At 39.5% G+C, this 27,756-nt stretch overlaps 1 protein-coding gene across 2 annotated transcripts in view; it reads left to right on the forward strand.

Annotated features, from left to right (window-relative positions):
* Positions 1 to 27,756, forward strand: part of Cdh11 (cadherin 11) — a 157,179-nt gene that overhangs the window by 81,373 nt on the left and 48,050 nt on the right. For both annotated transcript variants that reach the window (XM_057753538.1, XM_057753539.1), the window contains exon 3: positions 27,230 to 27,629. In XM_057753538.1, coding sequence (XP_057609521.1) covers positions 27,402 to 27,629 — 228 coding nt within the window. In that variant the 5' untranslated portion in view covers positions 27,230 to 27,401. The remainder of the gene's footprint in view (positions 1 to 27,229; positions 27,630 to 27,756) is intronic.

The raw sequence follows: 27,756 nt of genomic DNA on the forward strand, positions 1-27,756 counted from the left end.
TTATGGCTTACATATCCCAGTAGAATCTCTCAAGTAATATAAAAATTACAATGTGGCTGCATCCTATTTTTAAATTATTCAAGTAAATAATTACAATGAATAAAAGTAAAAAACTGCATGTTTTTCATATCTTTTACATGATTAAACATTTTATATATTATAGGTGAAAAACATGTTGTTCCAGAACCCCACATACATTCATGTCCAAGTAACTCATTATAGATTATTAGAGAGTAAACAATCAGGCCTCAACCAGTTCTTTGACTGGCAGGATGGATTTGGGATGAGGTATCCTTGGGCTAGTACTATTATTTCTATCATGGGAACACAAATCACACCAACTTGTTGGACAGTTGCAAGGATCAGAGGAGCTATTGTAAGCAAAACATCCATCCAGGTTGCCCAGCACATAGCAACAACTCAGAAAAGAACTTGGGATTATTGATGACGACACCCGCTTATACAGATGTTGTGGTCAGACAGATCTCTACACCTTTTTGCTCTGACATCACTTACTGTTCAGTAATGGCTGGAGGTCATTTTAATCCGGAAGGGAAGCTGGCTGGCAGAAAGGGTATTGTTTGATGGAAACTCCTTTCACCGATTATCTTGGCCAAGCATTGCCTCTTGTTTGAGCCTTGGCTTTTATTCGTAAACTCAGACAAGTCAATGGGGGATGGGGGTTGCCTCTGGGGTTTTGTGTTCCCCTGAAAAAAAGATCTATGAACTATAGTAAGTCATACCTAGGGAATCAATGGATGTGTGGTTGCTGTTATGGTAGGTTAACTGGCTTCTACTACAAAATACTGACAGTAGCGCAGCAGAAGAAAGAAAAAGACTTTTATTCTTGGCAGCCACTGGTAGAGTTACTAATGAGGCTTCTCAATCATGAGTATTTCTTTTTCAAGAGTAAGCAATGCCATGTAAGAAAGGCTAGCTTTGGTCCTTTTTTTCTATTTTTTTGTTTGATAGAATGGGTCAGTAGTACAGCTGAGGATATGAATTCAGGTTTCTAAGGCTAAGGTTAAAGCTGAATTTTTTTATTAGACAAAAATATATTCTCAATAGATAAATGATTAAATAGGCAAAATGTGAAAAGAGGAAGAAGCTCAGTGAGACTTCAAAGAAATGCTGCATACATCCCTTTATTTAATTCCTACCACTCTGCTCATTGTGGGGATGGGGAACAGAAAGAAATATTCAATTATTTGCCTAGTACTCTGAAGCTGGTGACAAAAGAAGAGCTTGAAGTGATACTTCATATCCAAATAGGGATTTTTTTTTTAGATCTTCAGTAGGGAACCTGACTTCACCAAGTTGTCATGTTGCTGTCTAACAGGATGACACACATATCAGGTCCTAGGATGGAACTCAGTTGGCCACTTAATGTCTCTATTTTCTCCCTGACCAATGCCCAATGTCACAGTGTATTTTGTTTCAGTATTTTCTTTTTAAAACATCTTCATCTATGCTGTAATCTTAGCTCTGCTGCTGTCTTACTTGCTTCAAGTCCTTTCTTTCTAGTTGCTTTAAATCAAGAGATTCTTGATTTACAGAGCAATTGATAAAGTCAAAGTAGCATGGCGATTAAAGAGGCTGAACAGACTAGGCCATTTGTGGGAATCCAATTATTGAAAACAAAACCTTTGCAAAGAAAACCAGCCCACAAATTATAATTCCAGAAAACCTAGACAACAGTGAGGAGCCTAAGAGAGACATTCATGGATCTAATCTGCATGGTAGTAGAAAAAGATAAGATCTCCTGAGTAAATTGGGAGCATGGGGACCTTGGAAGAGGGTTGAAGGGGAGGGAAGAAGCAGGTAGGGGTGTAGCGAAAAATGTAGAGCTCAGCAAAATCAAAAAAGAAAGAAAAAAACAAAACAAAACTTTTAAGATCAATTGATCAGGGCCACAGTTACATGACTTTGGGTGAGTTATAAAAAATTTGAAGTTTCAATGTCTAGATGTGAAAAACATGAGTAAACCCCATAAAACAGTGAGCACATTGATGAAAGGAGTGTGTTGAGCACTTTGCAGAACTCTGAACTTCAAGTAAGAACTTCATGTCTGCCAGTCACTCTCATCGCTGGCTTTGTCATTCGGCACATCAAGGACACTGAGAGCTAGTCTCTGTGGGAGGTGCCCTTACTTCCCTGAGAAGGGATTTCCAGCATCAGCTCTATTATCAAATAACAACTGTCTACTTACTAGAATCTGAGCACTAAAGACTAGATCTGGCTTATTATTCACTCCATTGATTAAACGAGGAGAAACACAATCCTCACCTTGGTCATTCATTTCATGTATAAAATGGTCAAATGTTCATAAATGTCCTTTGTCAATTACCAAGTACACTAGAACATGTTATATTGTCTTAATTGTTCTGCTAAAGGTATTTCATAAATAGTGTGGATACGACTGGCATTCCTAAAGCATTTGTATCTTGTTAGGCATGTACGTATAAACCCTTAGCAGATGGGCTGCTAATGCAGCCTTCTAATTTCAGCATTAGAACCTCTCATTATGATCTGCTTCTAACAATGGCTTTCGAGTGGATGCTGTGGATGCTAGCAGGCCATAGGTCACAATAGTTAGTTATGACATCCTGTAGTTCTGCTGTGTTTGGACTCCAACTATTGATCTACTTTGTGACTTAGCCTAATCGCCAACATCTTCTGGATTTCATTTCCTCATTTTCAAAAATAAAGGTAGAAATACCAACCTCATTGAGAACCTGAGGAGAGTAAACAAGATAGCAACCACAGAGCCAGAGGATATTCCTTAGTGTAAGGGACTGGAAAACCTCCCAACTGCAGCCGAATGCTTTACTGTGACTGACAGATAATCTCTCCTCTCTTGTCAGGCCACTCAGTAAAGCACTAATTAGAGTTTGTGCTCTCGCCTTTAGTTGGGTTCCCAGGAGCCCAAGGTCACAGCCATCTGAGTTCTGCTTCTCCACTTGCTGTCCTTCACTGGCTTTTTGAATGTCAGGCTCTCTAGGTCAGTTCCAACGTAGTGAGATTTCTGCAGATTCCAATGCTTCTTCTTGGCAAATTGAGAAATGGGAAGAGAATGAGAACAGAAGAAATGGAGGAAAACAGATAACTATTACAATCAGTATGCACATTCATACCCCATAAATGACAAAGGACTAGACAGCTCCCTGTAGCCCAGCTAAATCCTAATCCAAGCAGCTAGGATAATAATGAAAAAAACTGAACATCATTAAATTTGGAGGCTAAGACACTGATGCAGAGAATTACAGAAGATGGTTATTTATTGAGCATTTATTATATGCAATAGCTACTATCGTGTTATAAAACCGCTTCATTTCATAATTATAATAAAATCATAATTTCAGTTTCCATACGGGGGACTCATGATAAGGAATAACAAAGTAGGCTCCTGGTCAGACTGCAGGGAGCCAGTGGTCAGTGCGCAGGATAACTGGGAGACGAGGTATCCCTCCTCAGAGCACTAGGCTCTTCTCCAGTCTTACTCAGCCTGCAATTTGTTCTTCCCTGTTTGTATTAGTATCTTGGGGTTGCCATAGTAACAAAATACCACATAGTCATGGCTTAAACAACCGAAACTTACCGTCCCTCAGTTCTGCTGGAAGTATCAGGTCAAAGGATAGGCAGAATTGGTTTCTTCTGTGGGCTATGAGGAAGAATGGGTTCATGCCTTCCCCTTCATTTCCAGAATCTTCTCACTTGTCTTTGTTTGTAACTAATTATTTCCTGGTGCCTGTTCCTTCTTTATTTTTTCTTTTTTCCCCATTTTAAGAAAAACTATCTTTTCTCATTTTACATGTTAAATCCATTTCCCACTCCCTACCTTCCTCCTGTTCTTTCCATATTCTCCCCCCCACCTGCCTTCCCACCCCCCATCCACTCCTCAGAGAGTATAAGGTTTCCTATGGGACTCAACAAAGTATAGCATATTCCTTTAAGGCAGGACCAAGGCCCTCCTCACTATATCTAGACTGAGCGAGGTATCCTTCCAGAAAGAATGGGTTCCCAAAAGTCAGAACAAGCAGTAGAAATAAATCCTGGACTCACTGTTAGTGGTCACACAGTCTGCCCCAGCCAAATAACTGTCAGCCATATTCGGAGGGCCTAATTTGGTCCTATGTTGATTCCCTCGCTGTCTGGCTAGAGTTGGAAGACTTCTATTGACTCAGGCAAGCTGTTTCAGTGGGTATCCCCATCATGGCCTTGACCTCTTTACTCACATTCTCACTGCTCCCACTCTTCAACTGGACTTTGAGAGCTCAGCCCAATGATCTGCTGTGGTTCTCTGCCTCTGCTTTCATCAGTTGCTGCATGTAGGTTCTATGATGACACTGAAGGTAGCCATCAATCTAGGCAAATTCAGGCATTCACTCCACAAGTGTTTAAGGTCTTATCTGGGGTCATCCTTGTGGATTCCTGGCAATTTCTCTAGTACTAGGTTTCTTGTTAGGTCCATAATGGCTCACTAAATCAAGATATCCCCTTCCTTGTTCATTGTCTCTGTTCTTCCCCCACCTTGACCATCCTGTTTCCTCCAGTTCCTCTCCCCCTCCTCTTCTCTTTCTACCTTTCCTTCTCTCCCCATCTCACATTCCCGATTTTCTCAGGAGATCTAGTCTATTTCCCCTTCCCCAGTGAATCTATGTATATTTCTCTTAGGGTTCTCCTTGTTACTTAGCTTCTTTGGGGTTGTGGACTATAGGGTCCTTATCCTTTGCTTTACAGCTAATGTTCACCTGTGAGTGTGTACATACCATGTTCATCTATTTAAGTCTGGGTTACCTCACTCAGGCTGGGATTTTCCAGTTCCATCCATTTGTATGCAAATTTCAGGAAGTCATTGTTTTTTGCTGAGTAGTACCCCATTGTGTAAAAGTACCACATATTCATTATTTTCATTTTTCAGTTGAGGGAGATCTAGGTTGTTTCCAGGTTCTGGCTATTATGAATAATGCTGCTATGAACATAGTTGAACATATATACTTGTAGTATGGTTGAACATCCTTTGGGTATATGTCCAAGAGTGGTATTACTGCATCTTGCATTAGGTTGATATTCAATTTTCTGAGAAAACACCATACTGATATCCAGAGTGATTATAAAATTTTGCATTCTCACCAGCAATGGAGGAGTGTCCCCCTTATTCTGCATCCACTCCAACATAAGCTGTTATTGAAGGTTTTTGAACGTAGCCATTCTGACAGGTGTAAGATGGTATCTCAGAGTTGTTTTGATTTGCATTTCACCAAGGGCTAATGCTGTGCAATGCGCCCCCGTCTGCGCTCTATGCGCTAGAATCCAGTCGCAAGCTTGGCGCAAGGGGCTGGAGGTTGAGAACACAAACACACACAAAGACAGAGAGACACACGGAACTCGAATCACTGGTACAAAAGCCCTCTTTAAGAGCACCATGGAGGCTTAAATACACAGCCTTCAATGGTCCACAGGTGAAAATCCCATCCTCTAGGTAAGGCACAGCTTTTAGTAACTTCAATTAGAAGGCTCTAGACAGGGAAGAGCAGCTGAAGGCCAGGAATCAATTGGTCCCAAAAGGCTAAGGATGTTAGACATTTCCTTAAGTGTTTTTCATTCATTTGAGATTCTTCTGTTGGGAATTCTCTGTTTAGATCTGTACTCCATTTTTCGTAATCTTGGATTATTTGATATTTTGATGTCTAATTTCTTGAATTCTTTATTGGAGATCAGCCCTCTGTCTGATGTGGGGTCGATGAAGATCTTTGCTGATATGAGATTATCTGTTGCCTGTGGGTTTTTTTTTTTTGTGTGTGGGGGGGTCTAGTTAGCTTCTTTGGGTTGGAGTTTTCCTTCTAGTACTTCTGTAAGGCTGGATTTGTTAATAGGTGTTGTTAAAATTTAGTTTTGTCATGGAATATCTTTTCTCCATTGATGGTGATTGAAATCTTTGCTGGGTTTGCCCTTTCCTCCATTTCTTTAAGGGATTTTTTCATTTCCTCTTTAAGGATCTCTATCATTTTCATAAAATTGTATTTAAGATCATTTTCTGTTTCTTCTTCTGTCTTAGGATGATTGGGTCTTCCTATTGTATCAACACTGGGTTCCGGTGTTACCATGTTGATTTTCAGGTTGTTGAATGAATTTTTGCATTAGTGCCTACCTATCTCTTCCTCCAGTTGGTGCCTGCAGTGTCTTTTCCTCTTGGTGCAATCCCTGCAGCTGCTGTCTGTGTCTTATGAAGCTGTTCTTAGTCTACTCTGTGCAGACGCTGTTTGTGTCCCAGGGAGTTGCTGAGGTATCTCTTGGCTCACTCTCTTGATTAGCTCTTTTGCTCTGTTCTGTGCAGTTGCAGCTTCTGAGATCACAGGGATGGGTGCATTTGAGGTGGAGTGGGCCTTGTAGCTTACAGGGTCCAATGGATGGGGGGTGCTGTTGGAGCAGACTACTTGCAGGAAGCTTGCCTGCTGCCTGGCTAGTGAAGCTGAGGCAGGTGAGGGAGGGGCCTGGAGTTTTGCGCTGGTATGGAAGGCCTAGAGAGTGGGGTGCCCAGATGGCTTACTGATCACCCCCTTTTGATCAAGTCTGTAAAGTTGCAGCCTGTGGTTCAGAGTTCCTCTGAGGTCTAAGAGGATCCAGTTCCTCCTTTCTATTTGCCATTAGTCATATTAGATTCTTTTACTGACAAATTTAATAATTTATCTTGTCTCAACCATGTGCAAAGACACTTTGTTCAAATAAGTTCATATTTATGGTATCAGGAGTTAGGACATCAAAGTCTTTTGGAATGACAAAACTGACATTGTAATATCATTCAATCTTATTTCTATATATTCCTTTCAGGCACTAATGTGTATGAATTTATATCTTTTGTTTTGTTGCATGATCATTCATCAAACCCCCACTGAAGTGTGCTTCCTTGTATCCTACTATGCTCTTGATAGAGGTAAGATGACAAACCCAGTACCTCTGACTTCATCTTTATGAAGAATCTCATGTTGATCATAGTGCCAGGGCCAGACTTTCCATCACTCACACCAAATGGCTTATCTAAGGAGAAAAGGGGGTTCACCTTAAGTTTTCTGAATAAATCTCAAGAGAACACCCAGGAGCCCAATATTAATATTTGACGGCTCTTCTTTACATGCTCATTGTTGTGAATTCTGTGTGACTTTGCAAAGTTCTTGTCACTCTACATGTGGCTTTGGGAGTTTCAAGGCAAGGTGTCATTCCAGGCCTCTTCGACCACGCCTCACGAGCAGAATGGGCTTTACCAGGGCGTTATCACTTATTAGACGGAAGAGTGATTAGCCTCTGCTCTGTTTCATTAAGCCTTACTTAATGGGCAAGCGTTTCTTTTAACAGGCTCGCTGTCACTTCAACAGTTATTTAATGCAGTTCATTTCACAGCAGGGGGAAAAGAAAGAGAGGAGGGAAAAAAATCCTCATTTGCTCCAACTCGATTGGTTTGAGGAAAAGCGTGGCTGCCTCAAAGATGCCTAATTACTGCTGTGATCATTTGCTTATTCTCTACTTAGTCCCAGCATCCTTATTGAAACGCTAATCAGGCTCAGGTCTCACCCCTTGATGAATGATTTTGGAAAAACTTGATATTCGTCATCTTAGTTGGGAGCGTCGGCATGCAAGTCTAATGCCACTGAGACTGAATGGGAGGATAACTAATGCCCTTAATTTTGCAAAGAGGCCCATGATTTGATACATACAGCACAGATCAGGGGAAATCAGAATGAAATTAATTTCCTTCTTTGCATAGGCATCACCTCTGTTATAGCAAGAGACACTTTTCTTTGGATGCTTTTGCTAGAGATTTAGAGAATGAACGCTTGGCATAGGTGTGTGGGCTTATTTCTGTCACTGGGGTCAAATTCAGGTCAGAAGTTGGGGAACTTAAAGTTTTCTAATTCTATGTGTCAAGGAAGGAATAACAATTGCTCTCTCACAAGACTGCAAGGATTAAATATAATTCATGCTTCTGTCTCAAGGTCTAACAAGGCTGATGTACAATAGAATGCTCATTCTTCTAAAGTGTTCTCTGTTCCTGCACTAGATCTTAAAAGGTAAAGACAGAAATATTTTGCTAACTTCAAACAGTCAAAGACACATCCTTAGTTTAAGATGCTGATGCTGTCCAAATGGACATTGGATGAAATAGGGCATCAAATTAATTTGACCCAGGGACCTAAACATGATGGACATTTGCCTTTTTTCTGCATGCTTATCTGACTTACTTCATCTTTGCCAGCTCCAGAATAGTTATTTCTTCACTTATATTCAACAAACAGATAGAGTTATTATTATTTCATTTATCACTCATTCTCCCTGTGTGTTTTTCACTGCCTGTCCACCTACATTGCCTTACCCCTTTCCTGTTGCTTGAATATTCAGTACTTGTAGCTTATAGGCCTGAATTCAGGTGGTCACCCAGACACAGGATCTATTTTCAGTGTTTTATGTATTTGATCATGTTGTTTCCTCTGCCTGGAGAACTATCCCTTACAATATTTGGTTTCTTCACATATGTCAGAATTCAAACATCCTTGTTTGCCCAGTAAGCGCTGTTTGATTAGCTGCCTGTTAGCAGCCTGGTTTGTCTGACCCTCCTCTGATCCCTGCATCAGCCTCATCAGAGCACTCTTTCACATTGCATTTGCAGTTATCTAACTTCTGGTCTGCTTCCCAGCCTACACCACCATATCATCTTCTAATTTTCTAGTTCCCATCATGAGATTGCCCCCTCTGCTCTTCTCTCTATCCCCCTATTTCCCCCTTCTCTCTTTCACCTTACAATACCAGGTCCCCAACCCAACAGCCCAAACCTTAGGGATGAATACATTTCTGCCATGTTGAAGTACCTGTGAATAGATATCTATGAGTGTTGTTTCTTGAAAGGACCTCAGAAGTTGCTCTCCAATCCAGTATGGACAATGCTCCTAATGTGATATGAATGATCTTGACTCCGGGATTACAGCGTCAGTTGTTTTCTGAAAACTGGTGTCAACTGAGAGGATGAAAGAAAGCCCCCAACTCCTCTGCCAATTAGCATCAAAGATAATCCTTCCATCCTCTCGTCTTTTACATCGCAGGTCACCTGTCAATAGGAAGGGCTTTTCTGCTTTCTTTAGGGAAATCAGAGTCCAACTCAAGTTCTCTGTCCTCAGATTGATAAATGCAAAAAGTTCCCAGACAGTTAGTTTTTCTTCAAATGTGATCTCGTCTGTATTGTGTGGCAGCCTCTTTGGGGATGACACAGAGCATCTTCAGTTCATAGAGATGAGAGTTGGAAAGAAACTGACTTGGAGATTTAGAATTATTGTGATTTGGAGCTTGAAGGTTGGTTTATCTGGCTCCACTCATTGTTTTAATTTCCAATAGGGTTACAAGAAAAAATATAGAATACCAGTTAAGATTGAATTTCATGTTGACAGCAGTGATAATTTTTCAGTATAAATCCCAAAAACTGTATGGATATCAAGGAACAAAAACATAAAGGAAACTTTTCTAGTGCAGGAATTAAATTGTACTACCTGCATTTAATTTTCTAAATCCGAATCTCTGTTTCCCGTGCATGTCGATAACTTAAACGTTATCATCAGAGAGTCTTTTTTTTGTTTGTTTGTTTGTTTTTCTTTTGTTTTTTCGAGACAGGGTTTCTCTGTGGTTTTGGAGCCTGTCCTGGAACTAGCTCTGTAGACCAGGCTGGTCTCGAACTCCCAGAGATCCGCCTGCCTCTGCCTCCCGAGTGCTGGAATTAAAGGTGTGCGCCATCACCGCCTGCCTCAGAGAGTCTTGAAATAGCAGATACGATATAGTGTTGAACTATTGTATAGCTGGGCTTTCTGAGTCCCCTGCCACTATTTTCTGTTAAAGTCTTGTGATCAGGGGGAGGGGTTTTGGAACCCATGACAAAATGATCTTTGCAAATTGGTGATGATTATTGCTAGAATACCTAGAAGTCTTTTTTTTTATTATCATTTTAGTAAAGTTAGTCAACACTTAACACTTGACATTTTAACATGGTCCCCAACTCTAGAGAAATGAGTCATGTTCAAGTAGCTGGATCAAGAATATTTGTGACAGTTTTCTCAATTAGTAGTGCTGCAAAGGTCAGGAAAATTTGCTTTGAGCATAATATATTTTTATGTGTAATACTTGAAATTTTGTTGTGTAGACACTGAACAAGATACAAAGGAACTCTACTGTGCAGATGCAAAACCACACTGTAGAACAAGGAGAAATATTATTGGGGATGTTCGTCTTTGGCCCCATATGCGGTGGACAATCTCACCATAAAATTTTTGAGTTCCTCAGGCTCACCATCTAGCTGATTTAAATCCTTCAGTAACTGGTAAAGGGAAGAATTATTATTACTCTTCTGCAACTGCAATGTCTCCCCTTGGAGCTCTCCTTGTTGCGGCATGGCTTTAGAGGAGAAAGAAAATCACAGCCTCATAGGAATGCATTTATTATTCTTTGTAGAACTTGATTTTCATCTTTTCTCGTTTGTAGTCGCAAACTTCAGTGCCAGTGCCACTTCTTAATTTACATTTGATTGAAGAAGATTTTTCTCCTTTAAAATATGCTTAAGAGCTTTTCTGCTGTGTTTTCTCCTCCTCCCAGGAACATTTATTTTCTTTGACCCTTGGTTAGATATTGTCATACTTCACTGAGAGTTTTCTCAGAGTGACACCTCTGGCCCTCCATGTCAAGAAGCCTATGCTCTGCTCACTATATGGCAATTTGTGTAACACTTAAACCTTACTTATGCAGGAGAAAGGTTTTATTTAAGTATATTTTGCTGGCATAGAATTGTTTTATCATGATAGAAACTCAAGTAGGTTTACCTTTTTAAACTATTTGTAGGATTGCTTACTATAGATGTGTATTGTACAACAGATCTCCAGAAATAAACTCATTTTGCTCAACTGACATTTATATCTGTTGATTAATGAATTAGTGAGTTCCTCTTTCCCCCTCCTATCTCCACATAACAGTTACGGTTAACATTATTAATTTCAGTCTTTTAAATTCTTCATACAAATGTGACCATGTGGAATTTGTCTTCTTTTGATTGTACTATTTCATTCTATGCCATGGCTTGAAGTTTTTTTCCATGTTGTTGCATATTATACAAAAAGATCTCAAAACTTAACTAAGCACTAAGGGCTGGGCATTTGTTGCTGTGGTTATATGAACTAGAAGATACTAACAGAAGAAAGGCACTTATACCGAACAACAGGGGAAATCTCAGTTCATCCTGTACCATACAAAGTGTCATTCAATAGCATCTTAAAATGATTCAGCCATAGAGCCAGCTGCAGAGTGTAGGGAATGGAAAGTCAGTGAGGCGTGGGCATATGCATCTTGGAAGGGTGGTGGTGGTACTCTATGTGCTATAGTAACTATAAAACTATAAACACTCTTAAGATTCTTACAATCTTTAGTCTGGTTCATCCATAGAATGCCAATTGGGGATGGTGCACTGACATAGCAGTCATATAGACATAAGCAAGACACAACTTCTCTCTTCTATCTTCTCAATGTAGATACATGTGAGGCCCCAAGCCACAGGCAGATTCTAGGTATTACTCAAGCAGACCTTAAGTTCTCTAAGCATTTAAACTGGGTTCTCAGAAGAGCAAGGGGTCACCATGATGACCAGATAATTGGTTTCCAATGAACCATGGCATGAATTTGTGATTCGAGAGCCGTCGTCGAAGAGAGATGGGGTAGGGAATAGCAGAATGTCATCCTTCCATTTCACCCAGAAAGCTTCTACCTATGTTTTCTGTATCTAGGTCCTTTGTGATGTTTCATCCTGTTTGTTCACATCCTGTGATGTTTCAAACCGTGATGTTTCATCACAGTTAATCCTGACTGTATCTTCACTTGTCTTAGTAATAATATGTGATACTAATTTGATCAGCTAACTTTCTCTGGACCCGTTAGTCATTTTCTTTGGATCAATGCTAATTGATACAACTAACTTTCAGGTACTTATGTCCTCTTCTCCCTGAGAGAACAATCTATATTAGTCTATGTTAGAGGGATTTAAATCCCAGAGACATTTTACAGCTATCTAGGAATAGAAAAGATGAAGGATACCTTGATATTACACAAAGTCAGTACAATTTAAATGTTTAGATTGAGAAGCAGTGGGAGCCTATAAACCATGTGACCAAGCTATATTTTAATGGTTTCCATTTTAGACAGGCTTCATTTGGAAGGGTGCACGTTTCTATCATGGATACTTTGCCAGGAACGCAGCCGGTCCAGATAGGCAATTCATGATTTATTGATCTTTCGCAATCTGCTTCTTGCTTGATTGGGATCACTGTGACTCGACGGAACTTTCCCTTAGGAAGTGTTGCCAAAGGGCATTTTCTAACCAGCGGTGTCATAGATTGTAAATTTATTTTTTAGAAGATGCAATTGGTCAGTAGGCTGTAAGACCTCTAAACCCAAGGCCAAATCCACATCTGGCCACATATGTTTTTTCTTGGGAGACATTAGGCTGCTAACACCACTCAACTCTTTTGTGAACAACATGCTCAATCTCTAGGATAATGCCATCTCACAGAACTGTTTCCTGTTAGGTGGGCTCCATTTGCTAAAAGGCACTTACCATCTGGCTGACTTCCTACAGTTTCTTGCACTGCTTGGATCTGTTACTTATTAGCACATTCTTAGGAGACTTAGGCAGTGAGGGATGCGCAGCAAGATTTTATTCTAATGTGAAAATGGTCCAGGAAAAGAGTTTTTTAAAAAAGTCCTGCTTTATTCATTTAAAACTGTTGCAAGGATTGGATTAAGAGGGAAAACATATGTGGTATAATGAAGGATTCTTCTAAGCCACTATGGGCATTGCTGGGATGGAGAATATAAAATTCTGTAGGAGAACATCTATGAGCTAAGAATTCCAGGAACCCATGAGCTCTTTGGACACAAAGAATATGTTTCATCACAATTTTGGACTTTACTATTTCAGAAATTCCATTCTCCGCCAACATTTCTTAAATGGTTATAATGTACTAAACGAGCTAGCTGAATTCTGAGTACCTACTAGAGGAGAACTTTAGGAGTATTGCAATAGAATATATCCTTGCAAAACACCAAAGGATGATGAGCAAGGTGTTCTGAGTGGACCAAGTATAGCTTCAAATCCATTTTGGGTACTAGGTAACCAACTGAAAACAAATTAAAGTCTGCTATGCCCTTGTTTCTTTATCTGGACAATAGAAACAATGACACTATGATGATAGAGATGCTGTAGAGAAACTGATGAGTCAGAATGGAAGCAAAGCACATGTCACATCCCCTGTTTCATAGAAGAAATGCAGCAAAAAGAAACTGATTGGGAGATAATGCTCTAGCAGGCTCTTCTATAAGGTCAGGAAAATGATCCGCAATGGCCATACTTTGGGTTTTGAATAAGTAGGTGTACTGAGTGTGTAGAAATCAAAAGTGACAGAACAGATAACAGGTAGATAGACAGAGTAGACTGCTAGGAAAACATTAACAGAACTGATAGAGAATCTGGCAGAGACTGGGCTGTTTTGATTGGAAGAGCAAGTAATTAACACTATCAAACCGAGGACTTACAGACAGAAAAATACATTAATATTAAAAATTACACAAGATACATCATAGCTGAATTACTGAAAATCAGAATGAAATATCATGTCCAGAGAAAAAGAGGTTAAATGCTGTCCAGTGTCTCATGAGAAAAATTTGAGGCCAGAGACAGCAGAATAATATCCTTAGAGACCTGAAGAGTAAAAGAGCTGCCAATTCTGAATTTTTTTATTCAGGGAAAATACCCTTCTCAAATAAAGATGTTTTCAGTTAATGGAAATTAAGAAAGTACATTGCCAGCCAACTTTGTAATATGAGGAGTGTGAAGAGAAATCAGGCCGAAGGACATAAAGCCAGCTGGAAATCTGGAAGCTTCAGAAAAAAGGGCCACATGAGCAGAGGGGGCTGGGTGGACAAATGACAAGACCATATTGGTGCCTTAATTTCTTTAAGATATAAAGACTATTTATCACAAAAGTTGTAACCTTAGCTAGATGATTATATAAAGACAACACCAGTGATTGTTATTGTAAAAAAAAAAAAAGAAAGGTATCAAACATTTCAACAAATCAATGCTCTTATAAGGCTTTTAAACTTTTCATGTAAAGTTGGGGAAGATGATGTATTTTCTAATAAACCTCTGGGTGTAGGTCAAAGAAAAAGAAAGCAGATTCACAGTATTGTTATACAATGGTCCTTTCTTAGAAAATAATTGAGTCTGGCCAGTGAATATTCTGTGGGGATTTGCATGAAAAAGACTTGGGGTGGGGGAAGGAGACAGGTAGAAGGTAAATGTTGCATAATGTTTATATTATATTCATTAAAATGTTTTATGTTAGATAGAAAAATAAAACAACAATTAAAACAGAAGTATTATAAAGAAGGAACACACACGTGCACCTGCACACACACACACACACACACACACACACACAGCGCTCTGGACAAGATACCTTACGTCAACTTCCCATCAGCTTTGCTTCTTCCCATGATAGCTTCATTCTTATCTCACATCACGGAAATCTTGAACGGTCCAGATTTTCTGCAGAGAGCCTTGTGATTTGGGTCTCCTTAGAGCCCGTGACTCATATGCGACAGTTTTCCTATTGGAATCATACCTCCACCCTGTGGCCACCACACAACATCTCACCAGGAGGAACTGAGGTCAGCGTCCTAGTCCTCTGATGGGAGCACAATAGTATCCATGGATTCTGGGACAAAGAGAAAGGAAGTGTGTAGCTATGATAGGGACCTATATGCAGTATCTAGATTTTATATTTTTATCGGAGAAAAATGAAAAACACACCCATCTGTCCTGGAATAATAACAGATAATTTATATTTATCCACAATCCAAATTGCTGAAGATTAGAAGTCAAAGCCTTTAAAATTAGCTGAAGATGTCCAAGGTGTCACAGCTGTCAGCTTTTTTTACCCTCATTCACACCTACATAACCCACATTATGCTTTTATAAAAGCTTCTTCACCCATTATCTTACTCGAATATGAAATTAACTAGAGAGAAAGGGAGGTCAGACAACTTTCATCTCGCTCTTCATCCGAGAAAACAGGCTGGCTGGAGGCAAGTGAGTTGTCAGTTGTCAGTGCTGCTACCCTCTCCGGAGTGGAGGCCTCCTGCTTATGCCAGGAGATTATGGGCACTGAAGCAGAAATTTCTTAACCTGCTGAGACACGGAACCCACTAGGTATCAAGATATCATAAATGCTTTCGCTTTACTTTATTTTTTTTTATAATAAAGCAGAGATGGTTTTCAATAAGAAATTTTACTTGAATCTAGCCTTCCACACTCCGAGGAATGTGCAGGGACTCAGCTCAGGCATCTCCACATATTGAAGTGTTTCCTACCTAGGTTTTTCTGATGATTCGCTTTGGTGAGTTCCCCAAGGAACAAAGACCTTTATTTCACTACATAAAGACTGGTGTTTGGGGACACGACAGTGAGTTAGTGGCATATCTTAGTGATCTAATAAAGCTTTGTTTGTGTACCTTCATTCACCAAACAAACATTACCTGTTTCAGAGGGTAATTCTCACATCTAAGACAAAGATCGACTAATAAGACAGTTTGCAGGGACTTAGTACCTAAATAAAATGACTGAACACTGATTTAAATGGAACTAGTATATTAAGACATAATACTAAGGCTTACATTAAAATTCAAGATCTATAGACAATGAAATCCCCTTGCCTTGCATCTTTCAAAAATACTATATTCTGGATTTAATTTAGTGTTTGTTTGACTTAGGCTATGGCAAGGAATTTCATTGATTACTCAGGCAATTCTAGTGTTAAGTCAGGGTTGAGAGTAAAATGCCTAGATATTCAGTTCCATGAAAGCAAAATTGGTCAAAATTGGTTTGTTCTATTGTCCTTTGTATAAGTATGAAGGAATACAACGAGGAGCTGGTCATCACCTAACTTTATGAAAAATGTAATGTACCCTACATGTTTTTGTGGGGCCAGAAATCTGTTGAAATATCCAATTTGAATATATTAATGGAAAGCATGATCCAAAGGAAAGAAAGTTGTCACTTCTACCCAGGGGAAAAGTAAGGAAGAATGTTCCTTTGCAATAGTTATTGCAGCAATACATTAAAAATAAGGCATACACATTTTTTGCCAGAAATGTGTTTAGAACAATAGATTATTCTTCTAGGTAATCGAAATTCATGTCAGTAATTCTCAGTGGTATTAACCTAAAAATATCGAAAATGTAATTAAATGATCATACCTTTTGAAGACCCACTAAAAACTCTTGACATTGACTCTGAAAGTCCTGTCTGTCCTGTGCTAGGCTCACATTTCAGCAAATACTCTATAAACATAGGGGGTACTGGTGAGTTTTGCTGCATCCCATTGCTTTTTTTCTGTCATGCCTTAAAAAATTATCCCATATTTTTCATGATAAATGGCATTAATTTACTGGAAAAAAATGGGTTTTAAAGGTTGGATTTGTTGAAACAACAATGAGATATTTATGAAACTTTCTTATAACAAACGGGTGAGACCTCCTTTGTAATATATGTGGGCATATAAAAGAACCATTTAAGTATGTCCCAGGGTTTATTTAGACTGCTCGGAGCACTATGGGGTGGTCCAGACCGGAACATTGAGAAAGAGATCTCTGAAACAGCCCACCCACACTCTGGTGAAAATCAGGCCTTTGGTAATTGGAAGCAGCTTGACTACATTCCTCACTCTTTAAGGCCATCCACACACTGGTTCAGCTGGAATGATGCCTGGGATCTCAATGGGCAGGGTCACGGAATATACTTCCCTGACAGAAGTTCTGGTTCCGGACACTAGTGACTTCAGGCACTCCCTTCTCTGATTGTAGTGGTCAGTTTGCAAGACTTCATCAAGTCCTCATAAGCGATGAAGACCAGCTTCACACAGCCATCCCTCTCACCGTTTCTCTATCAGAAAACCGACTGTCGGAGTGAGAGGATCACTCTTAGGTTACTTAGGGGTAGATTTCTCTTTATGAATCCAAGTTTCTTGTTTCCATAGAAATGACATGCACAGAAAACTACATTTAAGGCAGGAGACATCTATGCTATGAAAACTGTGTTTCATCTCCTGATATTTTCTCTTCCTCATGAAGTGGGGAGTCCAGGTTTTGTTCACTTAATCTAGTATTAAATGTTACTTATCACCTCTATGGTTCAGTATCTTCTCTTGTCTAATGAAATGGGGGGAAAAGTTAATAGTTGAAAGTCGCTTATCATCTGATTCTTAAGTTTCAGAAATTAACAATGTAACAAAATCTCCCAACCTGAAACACAGAAGTTTACATTTGTGATACTTACTCCCTGAAGAACTTGGGGGAGTGCAGTGGTTTTAGAAGATCAAAGAGTTTAAAAGCCTGTGTTCTTGCTCCCAGTCCAGCCCTTCTACTGAGGCTTCCACATCCTCCCCCGTCTACTTCCTCAGTGCCTTTTCTTGGATATGTGAGTTCCATCTGAATGTTTTCTAGAAAACTTCTCCACCTATTAGCACAGCCTTATGTTTCTGGTTCTTACTTGGCGTATTTTCAACACCAGGAAGTCTTTCATTTACCTAACTTATTCTAGCAAGTGTTTCCTTCTGCTTGTGGCTACTCAGTTCTCTCACCTGTAACTTAAATATGAAATACACACCAACCCAAAAACAAAATAGTGAAACTAAGCAGAAACCAAATAAAATAGTTTATTGTTTATATTTTGAATACATACTGCAATTATCTCATGGATAATTAAAATAATTATCCATACATACTACAATTATACATGCTACAATTATCTGATGGATAATTAAAAAGTTTTTTTTTCTGAAAATTCAAATTTACCTATGTGACTTCGGTTACAGTTTCTGTAGCTATTGCTGGTCTGCCTTATCTTAATCATCTCCCACATGTTAGTCATTACGCTCAACTATGCCTGTGTTGGCTCCTTGTTTCTGTTCACACAGAGAGATGAGTTCTTGGAATCTTTTGGCACAGGTACTCTACTGCATCGGGGCTTCTAGATTATATTCTGTTGTCAATTTTCTTTGTTATTTCTTTGGTACGAGATCGTCGTCTGCATACGAGCAATGGGGAGCAAAGGTCCCCCTTGCCTTCACAGACTGCATTTTGTGTTTACCAGATGATGAGTGACAAGCACAGCACTCTTGTCATATCATTTCTTTTTTCTTTCCTTTCCTTTTTTTTTTTTTGAAACCTTGCTTTCCCCTGTTGTAACTGGTCTGACAATGTTTACCGTTTTTAATATGCTGGCCTGAAGATCCACTGGTGCTGATTCACATATTGTCTCGCTCCTTCTGACACCCGACATTATGCTCAGGTTTGCCACACCTGAGGAATCTTAGTTCCACTTCTCCAACATTCCTCTGAGAAGTTGGCAAGCTGACAGCAGTTGCTGATTCCTCTGTGCTTTGTGTACAGCATTGTCTGTGCTGATCTTTCATTTACTACTTAGACCATAGACTACACTATTTGAGGAAATCTAAGGGTCAGAAATATACTGATGACTGTGTACTTTCAAGGCCCTATCCTGAATGAATGAAGGGATAAACAAAGATCACATTCTACAAATTTTCTATTGGAGATAAAGAGGGAAGTTTGTACCTACGCCTTTCATGTCACAGATGGCAAGACATTAAGCTAAGTATCTGCTTATCCTTGTCACTTTGCGCCAAAGAAAAGTTGAATGTGAAATCCACTTCTTTCCACACATTACTAGGTTGCCCTTATTTACAGTTCGAGTCAGCACTGTTCACAGTGTTGCTTCCTGTATGCGTTGGTGTAATTTATTTATATTAATGACTAACATTTAGAAAATACTACACTGAGAACGACTGTCTTAAGAATCAGATGGAGCATGAGTAATCTATGTTCTTTGTAGACATTGAACTCAATCATCGTACTGCTGGTGTGATTGAATTATTGTGAGACATGAGGTCTTAGCTTAACTTCCCAAGAAACCTCATGACCATGAGACCCCCAAAGTAAGATATATCAAGTTACGCTGAAAAGGCAATGGAGTGCCGCATAGCAAGGCTTCCCCCACTGTCCAGTATTACTAAAATTAGATGGTTTAGAAGGATGAAGCTGCTACCACTACTTCTACTTAATTTCATGGAATCTGTAAGGAAATTAACCAGATTTCAGGCCACGATTTGAATATTTTACAGGTTATCAAGTGACATTCCTGCTTCCAAAATTGTGCTTTCGTAGTTTGTTAGGTATCTGGAAGGAAAGAGTGAGACTTATCTTTGAGCCTTGATAGAAATTTCATTCAAGTTTAGAAAATGTCTTCATTGTTGTTGATTTGATATTTGATTTTGGCATTGGACAATGAGTCAATGTATGCCATGATTTTTTTTATAGCATCCACTGTATGCTTTGCACCTGAAAGAAGTGGTTATTCCAAACTTAGACGTTACTGCACATGCAGAAATCTGAGATAGAGAATTATGTTTCAACAATTCTTGTAATACTTCTCTCTCCCTTCTCTATGATTTTCACAGACAAGGCATAACTCCTGTGATTTGATTTGAAAGGAGAGACCAGCTCTGCACTGAGTGATGAGATCTGAGCCGGGGAATAAAATATTCTTGAATTAATTTGCATAATAGAACTCGATTGGTTACAAAGCTGTGTTTGTTGAAGGAGAGACCAGAGTCCCTGCTCTCACCCACAAGGGAACATTGCAGATACAAAAATAGGATTTCGAGCTCTAGTGGGAACCTTGATAATATTCTTAGCGTAATGATAACCTGTCTTTATCTGTAAACTAGCTAGCTAGAAATAAAAAGAATGGGTCAGTGTGTCTGATCCCTCCAGCTCTGTGGGGGAGGAGAAGCTGAAAACCAAATTTGCTTGCTTTTTGCTAAGCGTTTTTGTCTTTCATTCTCTACCCGATAACAATTTCCAGCAGGAGTCCAAATATACTTAAACACCCATATATGTCATTTTCTTTTATGGAGACAAAAGCAGGCACAGCAGGAGTGTTTTATGCTCAAGGCGCAGTCACTTATGACGGACTATCTGCTCTCCAGATAGAAGGGTGAGCCTTCCACTTAGAACTGGCGATTTTGCAAATCCATTTTCCTGTCATGTTATTACTCCTGTGACTTTCAACAACATTTATTTTTCCCTCGAAGCAACATGCTCCCATCATAAAATAAAGTCTTCTTATGTGTGTTAGTAGAACCCCAAAGCTTATACATCCTGGCTAGCTGCTGGAAAGTACTTCAGTGGAAAGATTGCTCCAGAACTGCCTTTGGGGGTCATTATTGATACTAATTAGAGCATTGATATATTTCCCTAATTATTACCCATGTCAAGGTCTCGCTAGGAATGCAGCCTCCCATTAATTTTTGTGTGAGCTTCGTGCTATGTTTCTATTGAATTCATCAATCCGTTCCTGAGATGCTCCAGGTCATTCTTAGAAAAATCCCAGAATTAGATAAACCAAACTCCTTAAATGCAAAATTTAAGGCCTGTCTTTAAATTTTTTGAGATAGAAATTTAAGGATAAAGAAAGAAAGATTAGCCACACTAGATTGTATACTTGGTGGCGACAACTTATCGCCTCTTGTCCATTTTTACTAGGGCGACTTTCATGAGGTGCTTTCTCTTTCACTTTTCAGTTTGACTAATTCTTTATTATTATTTTTATCATGGTCTATGTACTCACCTCAGGATCCCTAATCCTAAATTATTCTCATGATAGGGTAATTTTGAAGATATGGAGGGATCTTTCTGGGTTTGATTTTATATATTCTCTCAAGAGATGCTGAATCAGGTAAGGGGAGGAATCCATATCTGACCCTTCTGAGAATCATCATCCCTCAGGGTCCAATCCTTTCTTTCCCTTTGACTGTCTCTGAAACCTTAGAAAAATGACTTCATCTTTTTGTATTCTAGTTCACATGCATATGTAATGGAGATTACAGTACTATTGTCATTTGTAAGGTTCTTGTGCTTAGTTAACTCATGAAAAGTCCTAGGTTTAGGCAGATAACATAAACAAGTGCTAGGTAATTTGTTTATCATAGTCTAGTTATTACCACACAGTCGATTCCAGTCAATGTGAACTACATCTTGCATTCTGATAAGTCCTAGATTATTCTTTTCATTTTTAAAATCACTTGACAAACAGAAAAAAGAAGAGAAACTTCACTTGTTCAATATAGATATTGAAGAGCTGGGTTCAACTCTTAGTCTAGCTATCATCAGAACCCTACAGGAGTACAATTTGTGTTTAATTTGTCTGGATCTCAATGTTCATATCTTTTAAAACAGATTATTCATAGTCCCCATTAATAGGATTAACATGTTAATCAATAGGTGACTTAATAATTGTGATTTCTTTAGAAAGTAGGCTAATGAAAAAAGAGTTTCTTCAATAGATTTTTATTCTAAAGTGAATAAATGACTTAAAATCGACCTTATATAATTTAAGGATTAATTATCAAGATAACTAATACATTGTATTTGTTCATATAAATGATTAAAAATCATGAGACCAATTAGTTACTTTTAAAAGATTAGTTTTGCAATTGTTTCCAACCTAGAATTTATAATACTATCTTTTTATAAAAAGAGTAAGGCCAATTGTTTATTGGTCACATTGAACCTCTTACTCATTAGCATGAAACTAGCATTAAAAAAAACTTTTTTTATAAAGTGGAAAAGTTGTCATGTAGTTTCAGCACTTTGGTGTCAGAAATAATTGTGCTTTACAGCAAAATGGCAGCCAAAAAAAAGGAGATGCAGAAATATCAACTTTAATTAAACCCTTTCTTTCAAATACACTTCACTGTTTATATGCCGGAATAATTTATCACCTCATGAATGAACACTAAATACTTGACACAAAACGGGCAGGGACCTTGCACCATGTGTTCTTTCTTTTCTCTTTCTAGAATCTCCACATGGGCAGCAGTAAGTCTGAAGTTCAAGTGTCTGCATGAACTCACGCATTGAGCTGTTAGGAATGCCCTCTTTGAGCTTAGTTCTGAGACAGGTGTAGTAAATATGACCTCGATTATTAAGAGGCTACCAGCCTGTCAAGGATGCAGAATCTGAATCAGAAGAAATACCTTCCATAATCTTTCATTAACACCCTAACCATTTACAAGAAGAGGGAAGCCACTGATAGACAATTTCATTCAAGACTTTCATTTCACCAACTGGAAGGCAAAGTCTTACAGAAGGGAACTGAAGTGGTTCAAGGACAAATTAGTAATGGAATCTTGTTTCTGCAGTTGTTCCCCGGTGTTCTCACTGCTGCTTCCTATTGCCTCACTTTAAGATCTCCTTCCTGCTGATGGAAATTTCTGTGGTTTCCCATGTAGTGCCCTGGGCTTGCTATAAGCAGCATTTGGTGGATTATTAAAGTGATGAGTGTTGGGGCTGGGGAGATGGTTCCGTGGTTAGGAACACTTGCCATTCTTGCAGAGGACCTTAGTTGGGTTGCCAGTTCTCATTTCCAGAAGCTCACAGCCACCCAGTGCTCTAGCTTCAGGGGATCTGAAGGCTTCTGGCCTTTGTGAGCATCCGAACTCATGTGCACCATTGCAACACACACACACACACAAACACACACACACAAACACAGAGAGAGAGAGAGAGAGAGAGAGAGAGAGAGAGAGAGAGAGAGAGAGGACGAAAGAGTTAAAAACAATATATTTAACTGAAGAACTTTATGCATTCTGATGCATACAATGCAAAACAACAAATGCTAAAGGCTTCAACTCCTATTCTTTGAGAAGAAAGTAGAGCAATACTATTGTACAGTTTTATGTGGCTCATAGCAGAAACCTTTAACTTTGTGTCTGCAGCCTTTATAGTTATTGTCTTGGCATATGACAAAGAACCCAAAAGCTTGGATAGGCCAAGTCAAAGACTACCAAGGGAAACAGGATTTACTCTGTGAAAAGGTGTTCTAGCAGCCCACTTATATCCTAGATGACTAAGCCAAATGACTACATTGTCCCCTGAAACACTTATTTTTTCTTTCCTTTTGGAGTACCTCACTAGTCTCCTTTTGTCTTCTCCATGAACAATAAACAGTGACAGACTTGCTTTTTTGTTACTATGGGAAAAGAGGAAGAATCTCAGGTCCTACTCAATGTTTGTCCCTGGGTAGTAGAGTAATAGAGTTTAAGTATTTAAAGTTTAAGTTTAAGTAATATCTTAAACCTATGCTCTGGATGCCATCAAGAAAGAGCAGATAATTTTATATGAGGAAGCACGAGTTTTAAGAAAAAGGAGTAAGCATGAATGTTACATAAATAGGAAGTTATTTCTCATACCGTAGTACTAAAACTCAAAAAAAAAAGAAGTCTAGGAACTTGAGAGATTGTAGGTTAGATATATACAAGGAATTGGAAAGAAAACTTGGCCAATGGCTCCTTCTTACTGCTGATGAATAGTAGCATGATGGTTGGGTTTTGGTTTGACGACAGGTCCTGTTACAGGTTTCTTATTCAATTTTTCTTCTTGTGTTTGGAGAGAAGTTGGAAAGCATCTTATATAAAACTGTCCAGCAAGAGAGGATGCTGAGCTGATAAGGGAGATTTCAGACCATAAAAAAGCAAATTGATGCTGTAGCCTTAATTGACTTCTATAGATTTCCCCTGTGAGTGAATGAGAATTGACCTATTAGTTGACATTGTAGTGTTAATTGATCGCTATAACTTTAATTAATTGATCCACAATGCTCAATAAAGGTTTGACCTTTTAAATACTTTTCATTTTAATTATAGCATCTTGCTAGGTAGGGCTGGCCTGGAATTTACTATGGAGCTCAGATTAGATCAAGCTCGCGTCAAACTTGTTTTTTTAAATTTATTCTTCCCTTATATATCCTAAATTCAGTTTCCCCTCCCTAGCCTCTTCCCAGTTCCCACCTCCACTTCTACTTGCCCAGATCCACTCCTCCTCTGCTTCCCCCAAGAAAAGGGTAGGACTCCCCTCCCTGGGATATCAACCAAACATGGCATATCAAGTTACACTAAGACTAGGTACATCACCTCATACTAAGTTAGTCCAAGGCAACCCAGTATGAAAAGAAGGGTCACAAAAAGCTTATAAAAGAGTCAGAGACAGCCCCTGCTCTCACTGTTAGTTAGGAATCCCACAAGAACACCAAGTTCTATGACCATATCATATATGCAGAGAACCTGTTTCAGAACCATGCAGGCTCCCAGATAGTCAGTCCAGTCTCTATGAGATACTATGAGCTGTGTTTAGTTGATTCTGTTGTGTCGTCCTTAACCCCTCTGGCTCCTACAGTACTTCATCCCATTCTACCACAGGATTCCTTGAGCTGTGCCTAAGTGGGTATCAGCTGCTGCTCCCATCAGGGGATGAATTAAGCCTCTCATGACTGTCAGGCTAGGTTCTGGTCTACTAGTATAGCAGAGTATTAGGAATCATTTCATTGTTTTTTTTTTTTTTTTGGCCAGTCATGTTTGGTCCTATCTTAGGTTTTGGGTTATCCAAAACCTGGTTCCTGGCTCTCCAGGCAGTGTCAGGCATGGACTACCTCTGGTGGCATGAGTCTCAAGCTGGACCAGTCATTGGTTGGTCATTTCCACAAGTTCTGCGCCACCCTTACCCCAGCATGCCTTGCAAACAGGACAGATTTTAGGTTAAAGGTTTTGTGGCTAGGTTGTTGTCCCGATCCCTCCAGTGGAAGCCTTACCTGGTTACAGAAGAATGCCAGTTCAGCGTCTTTATCTCCATAACTAAGGCTTTGACTAGATTCACCCTCATAGATTCCAGGGAGTTTCTATTGCACTAAGTTTCTACCTTACCCCTGAAATACCCACCCCAATTCCAGTTGTCTCTTCCAGTATTATCTTCCCCTAACCCCACTCCATCCCTCCTGTTCTGTCTCTATCCAACCCTAGTTCACCAGAGATCTATATTTTCCCTACACTGAGAGATTAATATGTCCCCACTGTAGACCTACTTGTTACATAGCCTCTCTGAGTCTGTGAATTGTAGCATGATCTTCCTTAACTTTACTACAAATATCCACTTATAAGTGAGTACATACTGTGTTTGTCTTTCTTAACCTCACTCAGGATGATCTTTTTCCTAGTTCTATCCACTTGCTTGCAAATTTCTTGATGTTATTTTTTTTCAACACCCGAGTATTACTCCACTGGGCAAATGTACATTTTCTTTATCTATTCTTCGGTTAAGGGACCTACAGGTTATTTTTAGTTTCTGGCTGTTATTAATAAAGCTGCTATGAACATAGTTGCACATGTGTCTTTGTGATAGGATGGAATATCCTTTGGGTATATACCCAGAAGTGACATTGTTGGGTCTTGAGGTAGATTGAGTCCCAATACTCTGAAAACCACATGCTGATTTCCAAAGTTTACAGTCCCAGCAGCAATGGAGGAGTGTTCTTCTTGCTCCACATGCATGCCACTATGAGCTTTTACTTGTGTTTTTGATCTTAGCCATTCTGACAGATTAATGATGGAATCTCAAATTAATTTTGGTTTGCATTTCTCCAAGGGCTAGGATCTTAAACATTTCTTTAAGTGTTTCTTATCCATTTGAGATTCCTCTATAAAGAGTTCTCTTTAGATCTGTACACCACTTCTAAATTTAACCAGTTGAATTTTGACAACCAGGTTCTTGAGTTCTTTATATAGTCTGGATATTAGTCCTCTGTCAGATGTAAATTGGTGAAAATCTTTTCCTATTCTGTAGGCTGCTGTTTTAGCCTGTTGACAGTGTCCTTTCCTTTACAGAAGCTTTTCAGTTTCGTGCGGTTACATTTATTGGTTGTGGTTCTTAGTCTCTTTGTTATTAGTGTTCTATTCATGAAGTAGTCTCCTGTGCCAATGTGTACAAGGCTATTTCCCACTTCCTGTTCTATCAGATTCAGTGTATCTGTATTTTTTTTGTTGTTGTTGTTGAGGTCTTTGATACATTTGGAATTGAGGTTTATACAAGACAATAGATATTGATCTATTTGCATTCTTCTGCCTGCTGACATCCAATTAGACCAGCACCTTTGGTTGATGATGCTTTTCTTTTTCCTTGTGTATTTCAGGCCTTTTTTTTTTTTAATCAAAAAATTGGTGTCCTTGGGTGTGTAGATTTGTCTGGATCTTTGATTCAGTTTCACATCTCAACCTGTCTGTTTTTATGCCAATGCCACGAGGGTTTTTCTAGTTTTACAATATCTCTGTAGTACAGTTTGAAAACAGGGATGGTGATACCTCCAGGAGTTCTTTTATTGTACAGGTTGCTTTGACTATCCTGACATTTTTGTGTTTCTACATGAAGTTGTGGGCAGGATATGGTGATGAAGGGAGGGGTCTGTTGGGGAAAGCTGGGTAGGCACTGAGGAGTGATGGAGGTCTGTGGGTGGGGTCTTACCTGGGGTTGTGAGTACCAGCAGGACCTCTGGTAGAGACTCAAACTTCTTAAACTTGGAGTGATCCTTCCGATTCTGTCCACTGAGTGCTGGGTTGCAGATATGAACCCCCTCACCTTGTTCATTTAATTCTGCCTTGATTACTTTCATTACGAGTGTCCTCCCTTCCATCGCAAAGTCTGTGACATAACTTCCTTATATTTTCCGTCTGTGCTAAAGTCTTGCTATATTCTATGGTTGGCCACAGGCAATGGTTGGGGAAGTCTGGTGGTTTTTCTCATGGTAGTCTATCTTCCCTATTCTTAACACAGTAGCTTTCCCTTCAGTATTCAACGTAGCCATCAATCCTCTAAGAAGTCACCCTTAACTGAGCCAGTCTCTGACATTCTCACTATGGATACTGTGATACTCTGCTGGGATTCCTTAATATTCTTAGTTGCTCTAGCACATGAACATAGCCAAGCACAGTTATGATAAATTAATTATTGACAACTTTTTGTGTGTCAGGCACTGTTAGGAGCCTTATATTCACGTTTCAGTTGATATTTGCAGCAAACTTTCAGTGAATTCTATTCTTACCTCCATTTCCTAAGTGAGCTAGCTGGGTTCAGAGAAAGCAGTCAGCTTTCCCAGAGCTGACAGGGGATATACTGACATTCATGCCAACATTTTTGCTAACTGGGAGTGGTGATGAAGGCTGCACCTAACCCAACATCTCTCTGCTTGCAGAAGCTGACTGGGGAACTGGGCAGCCCTGACGTGATGTCCTCAGCGAGTGAAGATATTCCATTCCAGAGGAGGTCTACTTGACACATCTGGGAGGCCTCTGTCTGAAAGACTGCCACTCTGGTGGCGTAAGGAGTGATAGCTGCATTCTCCTGTGCCTACCACATAACCAAAAATGAAGGAGAACTACTGTTTACAAGCTGCCCTGGTGTGCCTGAGCATGCTATACCACAGCCAGGCGTTGGCCCTGGAGAGACGAAACCACCTGCGGCCCCCATTCCACGGACACCATGAGAAGGGCAAAGAGGGCCAGGTGCTGCAGCGCTCCAAGAGAGGCTGGGTCTGGAACCAGTTCTTTGTGATAGAAGAGTACACTGGGCCTGACCCTGTGCTTGTGGGCAGGGTAAGGTTGTTTGCATTCGATATGGATGTATCTGTACGTGTTTATTATCAGATAATGCTGAGCAAAAATAAAAATAAAAAGCAGGCAACCAGACAAAAGCGAGACACAATAAACCAAAAACCATCTA

Source organism: Chionomys nivalis, chromosome 21 (assembly GCF_950005125.1).
Source record: "Chionomys nivalis chromosome 21, mChiNiv1.1, whole genome shotgun sequence".
Taxonomy (NCBI): domain Eukaryota; kingdom Metazoa; phylum Chordata; class Mammalia; order Rodentia; family Cricetidae; genus Chionomys; species Chionomys nivalis.